Raw genomic sequence first — 19,050 nt, 5'->3', positions numbered from 1 at the left:
TGTCACACCGTTTCAGATTGCACAAACCAAAAATTTTTATTATTTGCGTTTAATTCTAATTTCCCATTAGCTTTTTCTAATTCATTCTTATTTCTAACTCTGCAACCTTTCTTCATTTGAAATGAGATTAAAGGCAATTTTGAAAAACATGTCATTTTTCTTTGTTAATTATGTTTACTTTACATTTCTTCACATTGTAATTAATTAAATATTTTTAATCAAACCTTAAATTAATAGATTATGCTTCAATTTAGTCAAATAAAACTTATTGAAGTTGAGACTTAGTTCAAAAGTGCTCAACCTTCTCAGTATTTCCTTTATGAATCTAACATTTATATCTTCGAAAACTTTATCATTTGAATTTTTATTATAAAACTCGTGGTGCCATTTTTAACCACAATCACGTATGAATATCAACACACAAAATATCGTGTCCCAATATTTACACAAAATAAAATTGATTGAATACACAAAGAATACAATTAAACAAACTAAAATCAAGAAATTAAAATTTTAGAGGATGAAATCTAATTTGTTTTGTATGAGAATCAAAATGGACATATTATTATTTTACCATGGTTAATGATACAGGGACTATTAATGAAAGTGGTTGATTGTTCGATGAAAACTATTAATGAAAGTGATTGATTGTTGGATAAAAATAAAAATTAAATATTACTAAAGAACAAAAATGGAATAGAGAGGTGTAGGAATAATGCGTGGTGGTGGAGGAAGTAACATTCTAATTTGTTGCAGTTAAATTTAGATTACTGCCTAAATCATGTTTATTTATTGAGAAAATTTAGACAATATCGTGTAAAATTTTAATATCGGTTTTTATAGAATATGCTATTTCATCCTTAAAAAAACTGCCAGAGTTTTCTATATCTATTACATAGTTAATGATATCTACATAATAACAAAGAAAGCTCATACATAGTATACAAATATAATAATTTTAAAACTAAAACAAAATACTCTTCATATGAAAATATAATATATATATATATATATATATATATATATATATATATATTTTGTTATTGGTTAACACTTATAAAAAGTGTCACAAAAAAGTTTACGAAGAGATTTTTGGAACACCTTTCCCTAATGTATACTTATTATTCCAAATTTGAATATATTTTTATTTTAGAAAAATTGTGAAATTAGTAATGAAATATCTGGAAATACTAGGGACTTGAATGCAAAAACAGCTTATAACGTCACGGGTTCAATGTCCAACCACTGAATAACCAATGTTAAAAATGATCGGTGACATTTTTGTAAATAAATTCGACGTATTATTTGTCAGCCAAAAGTTCCCCCTTTTTAATTTTAGCGGGAGATTGAAAATTCATTCACTTTATCTTAGCGCGCAAGACCCTCTTCTTTTCTCAAACTTTTCTCGAACGAAGTTTAACGACCATCACATGTAATCTTTCTTTCATTTGATACAAATGCATGTTAATTAACTACTTTATGTATAATTTTCGTTTGTTTTGACCGATTATTTTCGTGTTCTTGTTCTTCATAGGCGCATTCTACTTTCTCTCTCACTGGTGGAGACACTTTATTCCGACGAACCCACCTTTTGAAGGTTAGTTTTCGTTTTCGTTTTCGTTTTGAAAAACTTATTTGTTGAACTTGTTTATTGTTGTTTTTTGTTGAACTTGTTTGTTGTTGTTATTTGGTTGAACTTGTTTGTTGTTGTTATTGTTTGATTGAACTTGTTTATTGTTTGTTTTTATTGTTTGTTATTGATACTATACTACACGTTCATAGTTCATGCTTTATAAAATATCAAAAACTGAAATTTGTTGTTTTTCTGCTTTTCAGGTCTCGTAGAGTTATAAAAAAGGATTAGAATTAATTAAAAAAACCAAAAAAATTGCTTAGCGTCGAATATTAACAAAATTCGATGTCAATTTGATTAACGTCGAATTTTTTAAATTCGACATCAATTTAACGTCTCCCGATATGATATCGACCTCGAATTCGATGTGAAAGGCCAAAAAACAACGACGTTATACGATATTTTTGTACTAGTGTGTTGTAGGAAAACATTTTGTCAAAGGTAGTTTAATAACCTTGTTAAAGATTAAACACTTTATATAAGTTGTCAAACACTTAGAATTATAAAGTTTTGTTTAATGTGCAAGTTTAGAAATAAATGTTTTTCAATCGTTTAGTTAAATCTACTACAGTATTTTGAGAAAGATAACTCTTAATAAGGATAATGTTTGGTTGCAAGAGCTTATATGAAACGATTAAGTTAATAAGTAATTGCAAAGTTTATAAGAAAAACGTTTTGCAAGACTAAAGTATTAAACACACAATTATTTCATACTATTTCACTCCACCAAGCCACGTCTAGTTCTCCTCTAAGATCTCTTAGAGGATTCCACTATAATCTTCAAACAGATTACAACTAAGTATTTGCATCACTCCCAGTATCACCTAGTCAATCCTAGTAACCTCATTACTCTACTAAAACTGAGTATCACTCACTCTTGGTTGTGGAGTATTCTTCACCATTTCTGGTATCACTAGACAATCCCAATATCTTCCTGATATGTTGTCTAGTTGAGTTTCACTCACTCTTGATTTCTACTAGACAAACTCGTCTAGTTACCATTTAACCCCACCGAGTTAGTTATTAAGTATTTGTATTCTCTTCAGAATGTGCAATCAATCAGATCTGCTTACAAGTCCTTAGAAGATTACTCTCATAGAGAAGATGTGCTTACAATACAATTCAATTTTACTTACTTTTAGAGTTTTTTCTCTTTTTACAAATGTAAGCTTATAATTCTATGAAGCTTGAGAGTATTTCCTTTTTTTTTTACCTTGTTTTTCTTCTCAGATGATTTCTTTCGTATTCGTGTGCTTATTCTCTTGATCTTCTCTTCAAAGATCTTCAATTTATAGGTTTCAAGAAAATATTTGTTAGATAGTACTTGTTTTGATCTTCGGATCTTCTTAAACTTTTCGTAGGTAACGATCGTAGGTTAAAGTCAACTTGTGAGAGTAGACATGTTTTTTCAGTACTTTATGAAAAGTAGGTTGTACTAACTCTTTGGCGCAACTTTTGATAAAGAGAACATTCCATAAATGTCTTATTTGTCTCTAACGTCCACTTCTGACTTGTATATGATAGAGCAGGTGGATACTTGACATAAGTAATTTCCAAAGAGTAGAGTAGATATACATGCAGACATATATGTTCTTTTTCTAATCACTTTTGTTGTTTTGAAACGTTGAACATTTAATGCTCTTTAATGCATGTTCATTTTAATGTGTGCTCAAAAGAACTATAAGTTTTTCAAATTTTCTATTGCTCAAGCAAAATTTGATTATTTAAGCATTTCTGTAGAGATTCCAATCAGTTCATAAAGGTTTCATCGTTGGACGAAAACGTCGTTTGGTACAAGGTATTGTTTGGCCTATAAGGAGTTTCCTAACAACTCTTTGTTTAATGATCTTCGTTTGGTTTAAGAATGCGTTTAGCAAGATGTCTTTCAATGCATGCTTTTGGAGCAATGTTTATATCTTTTAGCGTGTTTATCAAAAACATTATTTTGCTCATTATTGTGAGAGTTCGTCTAGCTTGTTCAGCAAAGTATAACAAGATCGCGTTTAGAAAGACTCTCATATAGCACATTGACACATTTTGTGAGGAAATCGTTTAGTAGTGTATCTACTAAGATATTAGTGTGTTTACTAAGGCTTTTCATAAAACATTTAGATTTCATAAAGGTTTTTCACAAAACACTTATCTTCCAACTATATTACTTTTCCAAATATAATACTTTGTCATATGTTCATTTTCTTTATTGTTGTTTATTAAACTTCAAAACATATTAAGACGTTAGACGGTCCAGTCTTATAAACGATCTTGTCTTACAAGTAAAGATATTGGCAAGTTGGACATTGTATGGAAAAAAGATGGAGGAGATTAGCTTAATTTCATTGTGCTTAGTTCTTTAATGAAAATTCATATTGTGAGCTATATTAGGAGTTATTTGATTTTCATAGTAGTAATTTGAAGATCTTGAAAAAGTAATTTATCTATTATAATGCATAATTAGCAGTGGCTAGAACTCAATACTTCATTTATGAAGAAGTGCGAGAAACCATGGTCTTATATAAGCTTCAAGAGTTTGAGCATAATGAATTGAGTTTGAGTGTTTTAAAGTCAAAGTACAAAAAGGAAAAAAGAAAAACAAGAGAAGTCAAAGTATTCATTAGAAGATAAGGTAGAGAAATTGTTAGAATTATTAGTGTAAATCTAAGTCCCACATTGGATAGAAATGAGAAAGTAGAGCATTATATAAAGGGGAAGACTCATTAACCTATTGCCTTAAGGTTCTAAGATTTTGGGTAAAGAGTAATATCAATCTCTAATGTAAATGGACTCAGATCTCGTTGATGTTGTATGTTTGAATCAGATTAATATCTTATTTCTTTGAGTTACCAATCAAAAAGGTATCTTGAAAATATTTTATACCTGAAAACCCTTTAGCTTAACAATAATTTTTTTAAACTAATATTCTTTTGTTTACTGAAATTCAAAGGTTAAAATTGATTCATAAAAATATTAATGTTAAAATGAAAATTTCTTGATGTACTTAAATTAATTTTGAACTAAAAAAAGAAATTAAATATTATTAGACATAAATACTAAAATGAAAATGCAGGATAATAAGCCACAACTAAAAATTAATAATTAAAATAACATATAACATTTAACTTTTCATTTATGTACCTATAAAATGAATTATTATAAAAAAGACTTATATGATAAAAAATATTATGCTATAAAATTAATATTTCAAATCAAGCGGGGCAAGATAATTTTTTTTCTTAGGACAAACAACGATAAATGAATGTAGAGGTGATGACTTATTGTTTTTTTTTCATAATAGAAGAAAGAATACAAATAGTGAATACCTTAAGTTTGTTTTTCCTTTATAATATTTAATGTTAATTACTTTACATTATCGGTTGAAGTGCACGTCAAGTAATTTGGATTTCGTTCTCTTTAAAAATAATCAGATTAAATAATTTTTCTGAAAGTTGTTGTCCTATAAAAAAAAGAAAATCTCATGTAAAGGGATAGAAAATCAATATTCGATAACTCTTCTATTATTTCAGTTTAGTTATATATTTTTTAATTTATTTGTAAAATTTGTGTGATTTGAATAATTTTTATGATTTTGTTCTTAAAACCCAAAAATTCTTATAAGACCTTTTATTTTCTTAAATTTAGTTATGATATTTCTTATCATTTTACTTTTATTTATGTTTTTCATCTGAGTTCCATGAGTCCTTAATCAATATATATTAAAAAAATAAAAAATATATATTTACTCTTTATTCGTTAAATGATTGAAAATGTTGCTTTTATTTTAATTTCTCATTCAAAACTTTTATAATTAATCTTTATTCTGATTAAATAATTGCATAAACTAATGATATTATAATAAGGGTGAATAGTTAGTTTGAATTTAGGTTTAAATTCTTGTTAGTCCTTATATTAGTTTTAAAATCTTAATTCAATATTCAGACTTTGAATAATCTTAATTGATTTTTTTAAAAATATATAATAAATAGACCATTTTAGTTAGTTTTACTAAAACGGGATGAATTTTGATGAACATTAATAATTAATTAATTACTTATCATTTTGATTACTAAAACGGCTATCACTAAGCTTTATGGTGCAAAAACAGTTTTTTGTGAATTCAGAGAAGGAAGAGGAGAAGGGAGATTGGTGACAAAATGGTGAAGATAATCATAAGACGTAAGAGAGCGAAAATGTTAACGAGGTCACCTCCGACCACCGTACCTTGTCGTCGACTCCTCCCTTTTTGAATTCCAATGACGTGCCCATTGTCAACCTCCTCGACGCTAATGACACCCATTACAACATGTCATTATCTCATTAGAAACCTTTATTGGATCTTGTAGTAATTGAAAGAAATTAGGTGATAGATAGAACACTTAATGATTAATCAATCTATTTCTTACTTCAATACGTTAATTTTTAAAAAATGCCAACAAACACATACAAAATATTTTCACCGTTTCGTGACTCTTTGCTTAACTGAGAGCAATGAGTATAATGAAACCTAATTTAGAAATTGATTTGATTGTATATTTCTTGCTTTTCGGACTAAATTGATGAGAAAATGTTTGGAGAACCATGAGTTGTGAAAAACATATAAGAGACCATGACACTGCCTTTAGATCAAAATCTTAAGACATTGAATTTGTGGATCTTTTCATTTTATATGTTTTGCTCTTATTGCTCAATTTCATTCCATACGAGACATTTACCTTGCATTTGGCTCTAGCAAAGTATATTGTCAATTACTTTCAAGAATATTGAAACATGATTACATTGATTGTGAGTTAACCTTCTTGTTGAAAAACCAAGAGAATTCGGAAAAAAAAATGGTAGAACAGTGTTGATAAATGATATGTAACATGAACATGCTAAAGACTTATTTGAATTTGTAAGACTTTGTTGTAAATAAGAATGAGAAGTTGTATTATTTTCTACAATACTAATTGAACCATATTTTTTTCAATATGATTTTACATGATAGATGGTTTTGTGTTGAAAGTGGGAGCGCTGATAATCCACCAGTGAAACTAATCCATGGTTTCCTTCACATAGGATTAGGGATGACAAAAAAATCCGCAGACACGAGTATTTGCGGATAAAATCTACGACTGATATTTACTATTCGCGGGTAACGGGTAGCGGGTATTTTAATACCCGCTTTTAAACGGGTTGGGTATGGGTAGTATACTACCCGACCCACGGATACCCGTTACCTATAAAAAATAATAAAAATTAATTTATATATATTTTTAATTAAATTTAATTAAAAATAAAATAAAATTATATTTTATTAGGTTAAATTTAATTAAAATTAAATTTTAATTTGTGAGAACCTAAAAAACAAGACAGTAGAGTGAGTAGAGTTATTATGGGTTAGGCTACCGAAAAGCAAATGCATTTTGGTGATATGAGTAGCCAAATTAATTCCTTTAAGCTATCCTTCAACTGTATAGTCTCATACTTATACAGTCTCTAGAACCCTCTCATTCAGGTGCATGTTTGATTCTTCCATGTGTCCCTCCCACTGGAAGCCTGCCAGGAGCCGCTCTTTGTTTGTGCCTCTTGCACTTCGTGCCTCTTGCATCCGCGATCACTCCCCGCCCTCGTCAGTGCCCGGGTGTCACATGCCCACTAACTTCCGCTTGGTTCGTCCTCGAACCACACCGTACTGGGAGAGGCTAGGCTTTGATACCACTTGTAACACCCCTAACAGAGTGCCACTAGAAAATAACAGAAAACCAAAATTTACGCCAGTTTTTTTTTCTTTTAAAGATAACATCGCAGAAAGAAAACCTCAGAAGTCTAAGCGTCTTACAACATAAGGTTCAAACCTTACAAATATCAAATTCATTATTCAAAAACATAAAATAACTTTAAACACATGATAAATTCCCCATAGCTATTCTCATATCTCTCGTCGTGCTACTCCATCTCTGCCTTCTGCAACGCCATCTACTCCTGTAGAAGTACGATCATCGTAGGTGGAACCACAACCACAAAAGGAAAGGGTGAGTAACTAAGAACCTAACATAACATAATTTCAATGTCAAAACATCATAACATAGACGATCCTAGTCATAACCTTACAATACATCGCATTATTCAACTCATAACCCAAATCATCACCACCCAGACTATCATAGTCATAACATCACAATACATCACAGTATTCGAAACAATGACTCAGATCATTATCACAAGCTTCTGTTGTTTCCTTGAATTTTGTCGTACCAAACCTGTTTTGCAAAACAGGGCGATTCGAGTCGTCTTCCATCGCAACTTCAGACCTATCTCCCCGACTCCTCAAGGAATTACAAGTAAAAACTTCGGTTAGGCGCACCCACCGAGCACTATACTCACATGAGCCAAAATAAAGACCAAACGCACACCCCTCCCATGCACGCACACAACAACCACTAGACCATACTCCATCCACTGATATAATAGCACAAAAAATATATATTTAAATACTTTTTCAACCTTTTTCGAAAATTAATATAAAACCAATATTAATTTGATTTTCTTTCCTTCCTTAACTATTTCTTAACATGGTCTCACATCACAATTCATTATGTAATACCACAAAATAAAATACTTAAAGTAAGAAATCATTTTATTTATACGGGTCTTAGATTCTCCCCTACTCCAAAAATTTTCGTCCTCGAAAATTAAGGCTACTATGCGAACAAATGCGGGTATTCTTTTCTCATAAACTCTTCAAGCTCCCAAGTCATCTCTTGAGTTTCCTCGTTCCACAATACCTTCACCGTGCGAATTTCCTTTCCCCTCAGATTTTTCGTCTGCACCCCCAACACCCTGACTAGCCGAGCTTTGATTGTAAGATCTTCATGAACTTGTATATCATCAACCTCTAACACATGCATAGGATCTGGAATGTATTTCCTCAGTTGAGACACGTGAAACACGTTATGCAGGTTTGCCAACTGCGGCGATAACGCTATCTCATACGTTACTGGTCCAATCCGCCTAAGAATCTCATAAGGACCGAGAAACTTAGGTGACAACTTCCTCGCCTTGATAGCCCTACCCACACCTACCATCGGCGTCACACGTAGGAACACATGATCCCCTTCATTGAACTCAAGCGACCTTCTTCTCCAATCAGCGTACAATTTCTATCTACTATGTGTTGCTCTCATTCTTTCTTAAATCAACTTCACCTTTTCAGTAGTTTGTTGCAACAACTCCGGACCTACTGATACTGCTTCCCCATCTTGAAACCAACAGAGAGGAGTTCGACATCTTCGCCTATACAAGGCTTCGAAAGGAGCCATCCCAATGCTAGAATGATAACTATTGTTATATGTGAATTCCACTAACAGTAATATCTCACTTCAATCTTTGCCTTCTGACATACCAAACAGGAAGCTACGAACTCTGCAACATCCTTCTTCATTCCGCTCCACCAAAAAGATTCTTTTAGGTCTTTATACATCTTAGTCATTCCCGGATGTATACTAAGATTACTCTTATGCCCTTCCTCCAATATCAACCTTCGCAAATTTGTTGTTGTCGGCACACACACTCTTCCTCGAAACCGAAGAACACCATTCCAACACAAAACAAAATCTTTGGCTTGATCAGTTCCTAACAACCCCACAATTCGTTGCAGCTCTAGATCAGTTTCTTGTTCTGACTTCACTTGCTCCAAGAAACTACTCGTAATTGTCAGATGACTACACCATATGTGTTCCTGACCCAAATGAACACCGAGATTCATGTCCCTCAACTTCTTAATCAAGTCTAACTGTTTGATCATCAGAGCTGACATTTGAACCCGCTTTCTACTCAAAGCATCCGCCACGACATTTGCCTTTCCTGGATGATAAAGCAACTCAAAGTCGTAGTCCTTCAAATATTCCTGAAAACCTGATGTTCAACTCTTGCCTCCATTGCCTCATGTTCAACTCTTTCTGATCAAACAGGTATTTCAGACTTTTGTGGTCACTGAAAACCTAAAACTTCGCTCCATACAAATAGTGACGTCAAGTCTTCAAAGCAAACACTACAGCTGCCAACTCAATGTCATGCGTTGGATAATTTCGCTCGTGTATCTTCAACTGACGAGAAGCATATGCCACTGGTCTTCTGTTTTGCATTAATACGCATCCCAACCCTTGATATGATGCATCATAATATACCTCAAACGCATTGTCTATATCTGGAATAATTAGCACTAGAGCGGTTGTCAACCTTTTCTTCATATCTTCAAAGCTTGCTTCACACAGATCAGTACAGACAAACGGTTGGTCCTTCCGCGTCAACTGAGTTAGAAGACCTACTATCTTGGAGAAACTCTCTACAAATCTCTGAATAGTAACCTGCTAGTCCAATAAAACTCCTTACCTCCGACACCGATGTAGGACGCTCCCACTTCAACACAGCTTCCACCTTGGCTGGATCAACTGATATTCCTTGAGCAGATATCACATGACCAAGGAATTGAACTTCATCCAACCAAAACTCACATTTTGACAGCTTGCCATACAATTGGTACGCCCTTAAAATCTCCAACGCTATTCTCAGATGTTCAGCATGTTCCTCTTGTTTCTTCGAGTAGATAAGAATATCGTCAATGAATACAATGACAAACTTATCCAAACAAGAACGAAAGATACGATTCATGTAATCCATGAATATAGATGGAGCATTCGTCACACCGAAAGGCATTACAACATACTCGTAGTGCCCATAGCGTGAGCGAAACGCTGTCTTCTGCATATCATCAGGCTTGACAAGAATTTGATGATATCCTGACCGTAGATCAATCTTTGAAAACACTCCAGATCCTTTCAACTGGTCTAAGAGATCATCAATTCTTGGCAATGGGTACCTGTTATTGATAGTGACTTTATTAAGCTACCGGTAATCCACACATAACCTTAAGCTTCCGTCTTTCTTTTTCACTAGCAACACCGGCGCACCCCATGGAGACACACTTGATCTGATGAACTTTTTCTCTAACAAATCTTCAATCTGCTTCTTCAACTCTACTAACTCCGCTGGAGCCATACGATATGGAGCTACAGATACTGGCCCTGCACCGGGCATCGGATCTATTGCAAAGTCCACTTCACGACTCAGCGGCAAACCTGATACCTCCTTAGGAAAAACATCATCATATTCCTCCACTACTAGTATTCCACTGATCTGCTCGTCTATGCTCTTCTTCTGTCTTTCACTATCAACATAAAGCAAACAGCTCTACTCTTGAGATCTTGTACCACTTCCTTTGATGTTGACATTTTAATGCCTTCTGGTTCCTGGAAGACTACCCTCTGACGTCCACAGTTAATCATCACATGGTTATCAGCTAACCAATCCATCCTCAAGATCACGTCCAGACCTCCAAGCGGTAAGCACACCAAGTTAACTCTGGACTTGTGACTTGCCACTTCGATCGGACACCCAACACAGATTGAACTGGTTGAAACTTGTCCAGATGTTGGAGTAGAGACAACAAGCTCGCACCCCAAGTCAAACATAGAGAGTTCAAGATTCTCCACACAAAAAAATGATATAAACGAGTGCGTCGCACTCGAATAAAACAGGACATGCACATTTCTACCAAACAAAGAATAAGTATCAAGTATCAGGTTACCTGACTTCTCGGCTTCTGCTCCCGTCATGGCAAACACTTTACCCGCAGCCTGCGACTTTCCACCATTAGCTAACTTCTGAGGCGTTCCACCAAATGACCTCTTCTGAGGACAATTAAGAGAGATATGCCCAGGCTTATTACATGTGAAACACGTCCTCACCTCCTTCTTGATGTCACTCAGCTTTGGACAATTTCTTCGGATGTGATCTTCGCCGCACTCAAAGCACTTCAACAAACCTAACCTAAACTGTTGCGGCCTCTCGTACGGTTTCTTCTGCTACTTGCCCTTGGAAAAGCTTCCCTTCTGATTCCTCATCACACGCCCAGACTCATCCAACCTCTCATCTATTGTGGCCTGCTCCACTAACTCTGGAAATTCATTAATCTTCAGGTGAACAAGTGCCTTCAAAAGATGGTGGCGCAATCCCTTCTCAAACCTCCTACACTTCCAATCCTCGACTGAGTATAGAAACGAGCCAAATACTTGAATCTCTCATTGTAGTCTTGCACATACATACTTCCCTGCTGAAGAGCCAGAAACTACGACTCTCGTTGCTGCTTAGCTCTAGTCGGAAAGTAACGCTCCAAGAATCTAGCTCTGAAATCTTCCCAAGTAGCAACTTCCCCTCGGGTATCCATGCCCCTCCGCATCCCACGCCACCAGTACTCAGCTTCCCCTGCCAACATATATGTAGCAAACACTAACTTTTGCCCCTCAATGCACTCGATCGCTTCAAATATCTTCTCAAGGTTGCAAATTCAGTCATCCGCTTCATATAGAGTTGCCTTGCCATTGAACTTCGCAGGACTGTGATGTAGAAATTTGTTCATACCCACTCTCGGCCTGGGTGCCTGCTCAGCCTGTTGTTCTTGCAAAACCTGAGCAATCTGTCGCATTGCTTGCGCCAGCTCCGCAGTAGCATTGATTGGAGTAGGATTTCTTGGTCGTCCCGACATCCTTATCATTTATAATGTAAAAAGATAAGCAAGGAAAAATAACCACACAAAAGAAGAAAAAAAAACATCAAAATTACGCCACCGAACTAGTCGAGCTCATCCCTAAATTAGTCCAGGCTAAGCACGCTTAACCATGGAGTTATTATGGGTTAGGCTACCGAAAAGCAAATACATTTTGGTGATATGAGTAGCCAAATCAATTACTTTAAGCTATAATTCAACTGTATAGTCCCATACCTATACAGTCTCTAGAACCCTCTCATTCTGGTGTATGTTCGATTCTTCCATGTGTCCCTTCCACTGGAAGCTTGCCAGGAGCCGCTCTTTGTTTGTGCCTTTTGCACTTCGTGCCTCTTGCACTTCAAGTCTCTTACACCGGCGACCACCCACCCTCGTCACTGCCTGGGTGTCACAACCAACACCATTGACAGTATTGTTCAATTTCTTTTACTTGGACTGTGTATGAATGATAGGATTATTACGTGCTTTGTTGGATTATAATTTTCCTTGGCCTTTTCAGAGTTTTGATGATGGTGATTAGAAGAAAATGAAAGCATAGATCTAGAAGATGTTGAGCTTGCCAAAAAGTATCAATCCAATCTTCTGGTCGATGAAGTGCGATTGTCCAATCTCGGTGCTCTTTTCCTTGCTTGTTTTAGTTCTCTACTTGATTATATTTAATTTTGTTGTTTGTTTGTTTTACAAGAGATGGTGAAACCACCAAGCAGGGAAGGATGAATTTTTCTTCCAGAAGTGGTGGAATAAAGACGAATAGTAGATCAAAAAGTGTCTCCCTGAAGTCTAGTAAAAGGTCCAAAGATGGAAACAAATTGAAAGATTCTAAGACAAATAGCAAATCTGAGGATGTAGTTAATAAAAAATCTAAGGAAGACACTCCTAAAAGTTCTAGCAGTAAATCCATTGTTGCTACTAAAATACTTAGTAAGAAATCGAAAAATACTGATACTACTTCTACTAAAATATGTTGTTTTCCAATTTTCTTTGTAGCTTCTCTTTAACTTGAATTTCATTACTCTCTCCAACCACCTTCACCTCTATTGTCTATTTCATTTTATGCAGACTTCACACCATTTAGAGAGACCACACCAAAGGTTGTAATCTGACAAAGGTTGGTGTCTTTTACTTTCCAAGGCTATATTATAGCAGAAGTTGAGCCATTACATCTTTAAATTGTTATTGCTATGCTATGTTTTCTTTATTTACTTATATTATGAATATGAAGTTATTAACAAGTGAATTGTGATAAGGTTTGGGGTTCCTGAGTACATGGGTTGTGCAAGTGATATGTATAACTTTTCCAAATTTGATTGGAAAAGAAACAGAGGGTTTTCATGGACATGTAATTACTTGAAATCTGCCGTTAAGACAAAATTCTATTTTATTAAGAAGAAATAATTGTGATGAAACTCTTATTTGAGAATCTACCAGGTAAAGTAGAAATTAGATTGTATCACTTTTGTGGATCCTAAATTGTCATCTGTGGTATGTCTAATTTCTAGAAAGTGGAGGAAATTCTTGAACTTGTGAAGTCAACATGGAGAGTTTTAGGAATCACAGAGACAATCCATCACCATCAACATGGAGAGTTTTATTAATCTATTTTATTTTGGATGTTTACCTCTTTAATTTTTAATATGCATGTGGTTCTTTCATTTACTTGATTTCATCAAGACAAAGAAGTCATTTTGTTTGATAGTAATCAAGATTAAGGTTGCGTTGTTAAAATTCCACTCATTGGGATATATTGATTATTAGGCATTTAGTGCATTTTTCATTGTTGTTTAGCTTTTTTTTTTCTTTTTGTGATACTGTACTATTTGACTAATTAATATTTTTCGAATAATGGGACACAACTATTTCTTTAATCATTATTTAATGTTGAATTACATTGCTTTTTCATTATGGGGATGCAGTGTGTTATCTCACAAGGGAGCATGGGTTTTATTGCATGCACTTGATAAATTAAATAAAATACCTAATAGTAATTCATCCAGAACTTCCCCTTCAAGGCTTGAAGATGTTGAATTTGTTAATAGCTTACTTGCTTCAAAAAATGACAACCTTGAAGATGAAGGTCTGGAAATGCAATTCCAATATCTTTATTTTTGCATATACATTTACTTTTTATTTAATAGTAAAATTATTCGTTCCAGTTACATCTCCAAGCTTAGAGGTTATATCATTAAAGCCATCCAATGATGTTGTGGTGGACCAAAAACAGAGTGGGAAGGTTTCCCATGAAGTAAAGGAGACAATAGCAAAGGAAAATGGTGACACGGGTCGTGTAAAGATGCAGCATTTTCAGAAGGTTGTTGGTAGTGGAAGTTCAAGCACGATTCACGTGCTGAGATCAGTGGAAGACGAAAATCTTGATTATGACAACAATGCTAGCTCGTCGAGTTTTGAGTTTGATAAAGGCGAGAGACCAAGGAACAATCCTGCCACTAGATCTCTATTCAGACTTATTCCTTCCAGATGAGCTTTTGAGATCTGTGTAAACATTTTCTTGATGTATAAACCTTGTATTTCTTCAAGAGAAAAAAAAAACAACTTCATTGGGATCACTGGATATGACAGAATTATGTCACAATATTTCCTAAAACTATTATAAATAGTTTGATTTGATATTAACTAATCTTATTTTTTTTATTGAATTTTCCATGCGATGGACTAGTTTCTTTAGTTAATTTTTCTTTGATTGCAGAAAGGTTGGAGAAATAAAATATCCTTCTACTACCTCGGTTCAATTTCAAACCGAGGCATAAAACTCTCTCTACTTCTTCGATTCACTAGCAATCGAGGCCAAAAGTCTGGCAAAAGAAAAGTAAAAAAAGGAACACCTTCTACTACTTCGGTTGTATTTGAACCGAGGTAAAAGCATACACCTTTTTGTCTCAGTTTAGAACCGAGATAAAAAGTGGTAGACTTTTTGTCTCGCCTGTATATACCTCGGTTGTGGAATCGCTGCGAATAGGCAAAAATTATCGTTGTCGTTTCCCTTTAATGCACTAGTTAAGTTAATGAAACCAGAATTTTTTTTCTTAAAAACACATTTCAGAACATCCTGGTTCATTAACCAAACCCTACTATCTCTCTAGAACTCAGTTCTTCCAAGTTCTCTGCCTTCTCTATACCAAATCTCTTTTCTGAACCATTTGATTTCCGATCAGGTGGTGTCCAAGCATCCACAACGTAGAAACCTTCAAAACCAACCGATCAATTTCGGGTCTTAGTCGGGTAAGTGGCTCTATCCAGTTCTTCTTCTTGAACTAGGACATGCAACCCTTGCTGGGTGCATGTGTCTTGTGCTTTCCTCTTTTTCATTTTCCACTCCATTCTAGCTCTAAGAGTTGTTCCTATCACCAATGTGGTGGTCTGTAGGGTTTAATTGAGTACTTGCTGCGAAAGGTACAGTTGAGGTGTTCTTGTGAGCTAGTTAGTTTGTACTCGAGGTAAGGGGAGCTAGTTAGTTTGTACTTGAGGTAAGGGGAGCAAGGTTGATAACTTTTTGGCAAGTATACCAAATCGTTTCAAGTAATACAGTGGATAAGTAAAAATGTATCGTTCTCCCAAGGGAATTTGAGTTACCTTAATCAATTAAAATTATTTATCAAGATCAATTACTGATGATATTTGTGATTTCAATTGGGATTTAAACATGAAATTAACAACGTAAACAAAAATAAGATTTGAAAAATGCGATAAAAGATCACTGGAATTGGTCTTTGACTAACATTACAGTAAGATCCTGGACAACATATATTCTCTGTTCAAGCATTCACATGAGAGTATCTTGTTTCAATTCCTTAAAAACAAGTTCTAAAATTATCTATTGAATTATTAATTCCTTAATTAAGTCATCAGATAATTTTGCATTAAGTTCAGATGTCAGAATGACCAAAAGCACAGAAGCTATTCCTAGCGTAATTTACTTTTAGTTTCTTTTCTTACGTTTCTGGTTCTAAAAATACTTTCCAGTACAAAAGAACTTTTAAAGAGATTATTACTTCCGTATAATCAAAAGCAAGTCAAGAAAAGAACATGAACAAAAACATATATTGCACAGGAATTTTACATCAATGTTTCGTCATACAACCAATTCCAATGAACAGAAAATTTAGCCTATCCTAGACATCTCAAACGTACTCTTTACAGCAATTCCTTGCATAAAGTGAAGTCTTGATGTCTTGACAGGTCTCTTGATCGTCTCCTGAATTCTCTAGTCTTTCTCTGGCTATTTTCGTGTGTCAGAAGATCGTTTTTGCCTTTCTGTCACGTCTTTTAAAACCAATAACTTCATTAATTCGCACAGCGCACAGATGTGTGTGCGCTATGCGAATTTCGTGTAACCGCTGCCTCTCAACTGATGTTATTCACACAGCACACAAGTAATGGTGCGCTATGTGAATTTCCATTTCCTGGCAGTGCGAGCTTTGGCTTGCGCTATGCGAGAATTAGCTGACAGACTCCCAATTATACATCCTTTCCTGTACAATAATTTACAAACAATCTACTTCCTATTACAACATTTCACTGAGTAATAACATGAATAATTAGAAGATTGAGATCATTTATAAGTGTAAAAACAACTCTTTTTCACACTTATCATAGGTCTTTCTTAAAATTTATTTTATGAAATGTGTAGTTGTGCTGAACTTTGTGTGACCATGCTGTTTGGGTTGAACTTATGTTTTAAAAAGATTTTCTGTATGAATTGAACTGCATGCTGAAAATTGTGATTGTGGATTTGGTTGGACTGAAGTGATATTTGAAATCTAATATGTTTGAGGTATGGGTTCTGTTAAATGAGGGTTCAGATGGAAGGTGAGGAAGTATACACTGTGTTGAGTGAACTATTAGGGTTTTAGGCCACTTCGAGAGGAAGTGAGGTAGTGATTTTGAGCATTGGAGGTCTTGAGTGAAATTGGGCTGTTTGGGTAGCTTAGATAGGTTAATTTTGACTTGTTAGGAACATCAAACTGGTCTAAAACGAGTTACAAGTGGTAAAATTGAATTTGGGTCACTAAGTTGTTGATTTTGGTGTTCTAGAGTAGAAATTGAGTCTAAATCACTTTAGAATTGTAGTAGGAACGTTTATAATCATCTAGACAAGTTTAATTAGGTGTAAAACATGAATTAGAGGTGTTAGAAATTTGAGAAAATGCCTAGAAATGGTAAGGGTTTGTGTGAGTGACTAATTGTGTAGAGTTTGCGTTTTGCAGATGATGCAGAGTCACTATGCGAATTGTTTTGCATAGCGAGTCCCTATAGAGGGTGCTCTTTGTTTGAGGCGTTCGTTGTGCGAGCTGATGCGTTGTGCGAATGACTGAAGGGTGTTGCACTCTGTATAGTGATTCGCATAGCGAATCTGGTTGCTGTGCAACTGGTGGTGGCCTGGAGTCATTGCCAGTTTAATTCGAAAGGCGAATTGGGCGCGAAACGAGAGTTTTTAAGGGGGTTGGTCTCTATCCGAGCTCTCGCATAGCGACTAGGGTGCACTATGCGAGAGACATGAGGTCTGGCACCTCAGCGAGTTAATTCGCCTTGCGAGTGAGGGTGCGCTGTGCGAGGAGATCCTGTCTCACCTTGCGAATGGTGTGTGCTAAGCGAATTCTCTGAGTCGAGATTTCTCTTTTGCTCTTTCTTTGGTTGAATTAAGTGTATGGAATGATTGGAATGCATAGTATGATGGTGGTAATGTTATTACATTGAAAGTATGTGAATGTGTGAGACATATTTGGTGGTTGAATGTAACAAAGTATTGGTTGATGGACGTAATTTCATGGATCTCAAAGGGAGGTTACATGGTGGTGTCCTATGTTATGGACGTAATTCCATGGATCTCAAAGGGAGGTTACATGGTGGTGCCCTATGTTATAGACGTAATTCCATGGACCTCACAGGGAGGTTACATGGTGGTGCCTTATGTTGTGATCCAAAGTGAATTCTCTTGTTGAGATTTGAGTATATTTAGAATGAATGCAAGAGCTAAGTCTTGGGGGTTATCCTGAAACTCCAATGGTCTTTCATTCTCAAGTAGAGAGGATTGATCCATGTCGTGAGGAGTAGCAGGAGGTCCTAGTCTTGGGTGCTTCCAGTATGGCCCAAGGTGAGTGATAATGGACTAACATCGTGAGTGTGGTAGGGTGAAACCCATTGGCAATGACTTTGCAAAGCAGTAGAAGCCACCACGAGTGCACAACCCGTCATAGCTCGACAATCATTCTAAGTCCGAACGAGTCAAGTTTAAAGTATAACATGTTAGGATGTCTGATCCAATTTACTTGAATCAAACATGAATGTTGTGTGTTATTGTAATAGTATGATCTTTGTATATCTAGCTCACCCTTGCTTCTGTGTTTATCTGTCTGTGTATTGTTTTCTCTTTTGCGATGATCACCTTAATGATGTGAGCTTGGTGTGAGCTTAGGAAGACATCTGTTTCAGTTACTTCAGCGATAAGGGTTCGAGAGGATTCAGTAAAGAAGTCAGAAGAATCTACAGGTGTAGATATTGTCTTTCGCAGGTTTGTTTCTTATATTAGTTAAATTTATCATACATGTAATATTCATTTTAGTAGTATTTTACTATTAAAGATGGGATGTTACACAATTTATATTATATTATATATATTTTTTGTAATTTGATTTAAATTTTATTTTAAAAATGTATAAAAAAATTTATTTATTTTTTGCGGATATCCATAGGTACCCGCATATATTTTCTAAACAGGTACTCGTACGGGTAACAGATCAGGTAACAGATACAATTTTTTCCGGTGGGTCAGGTTACGGGTAGGCACTATTCGTGCCCGACCCGA

General features: G+C 34.9%; 1 protein-coding gene across 1 annotated transcript; it reads right to left on the bottom strand.

Moving 5' to 3' along the window:
- Positions 1-8,843: 8,843 nt before the first annotated feature.
- Positions 8,844-12,209, bottom strand: LOC148197247 (uncharacterized). Its single transcript, XM_088093644.1, has 8 exons — positions 12,039-12,209; positions 11,767-11,929; positions 11,572-11,711; positions 10,970-11,355; positions 10,533-10,832; positions 9,973-10,484; positions 9,009-9,469; positions 8,844-8,909 (listed from the first exon to the last, which is right to left on the bottom strand). Exons 1-8 carry the CDS (start codon positions 12,207-12,209, stop codon positions 8,844-8,846), a joined length of 2,199 nt encoding a protein of 732 aa, XP_087949770.1.
- Between the last annotated feature and the right edge of the window lie 6,841 nt (positions 12,210-19,050).

The sequence above is a fragment of the Vigna umbellata genome, chromosome 6 (assembly GCF_029865625.1).
Source record: "Vigna umbellata cultivar VRB3 chromosome 6, Vumbellata_1.0, whole genome shotgun sequence".
Classification (NCBI taxonomy): Eukaryota; Viridiplantae; Streptophyta; class Magnoliopsida; order Fabales; family Fabaceae; genus Vigna; species Vigna umbellata.
This window is presented reverse-complemented; position numbering and strand designations above follow the sequence as displayed.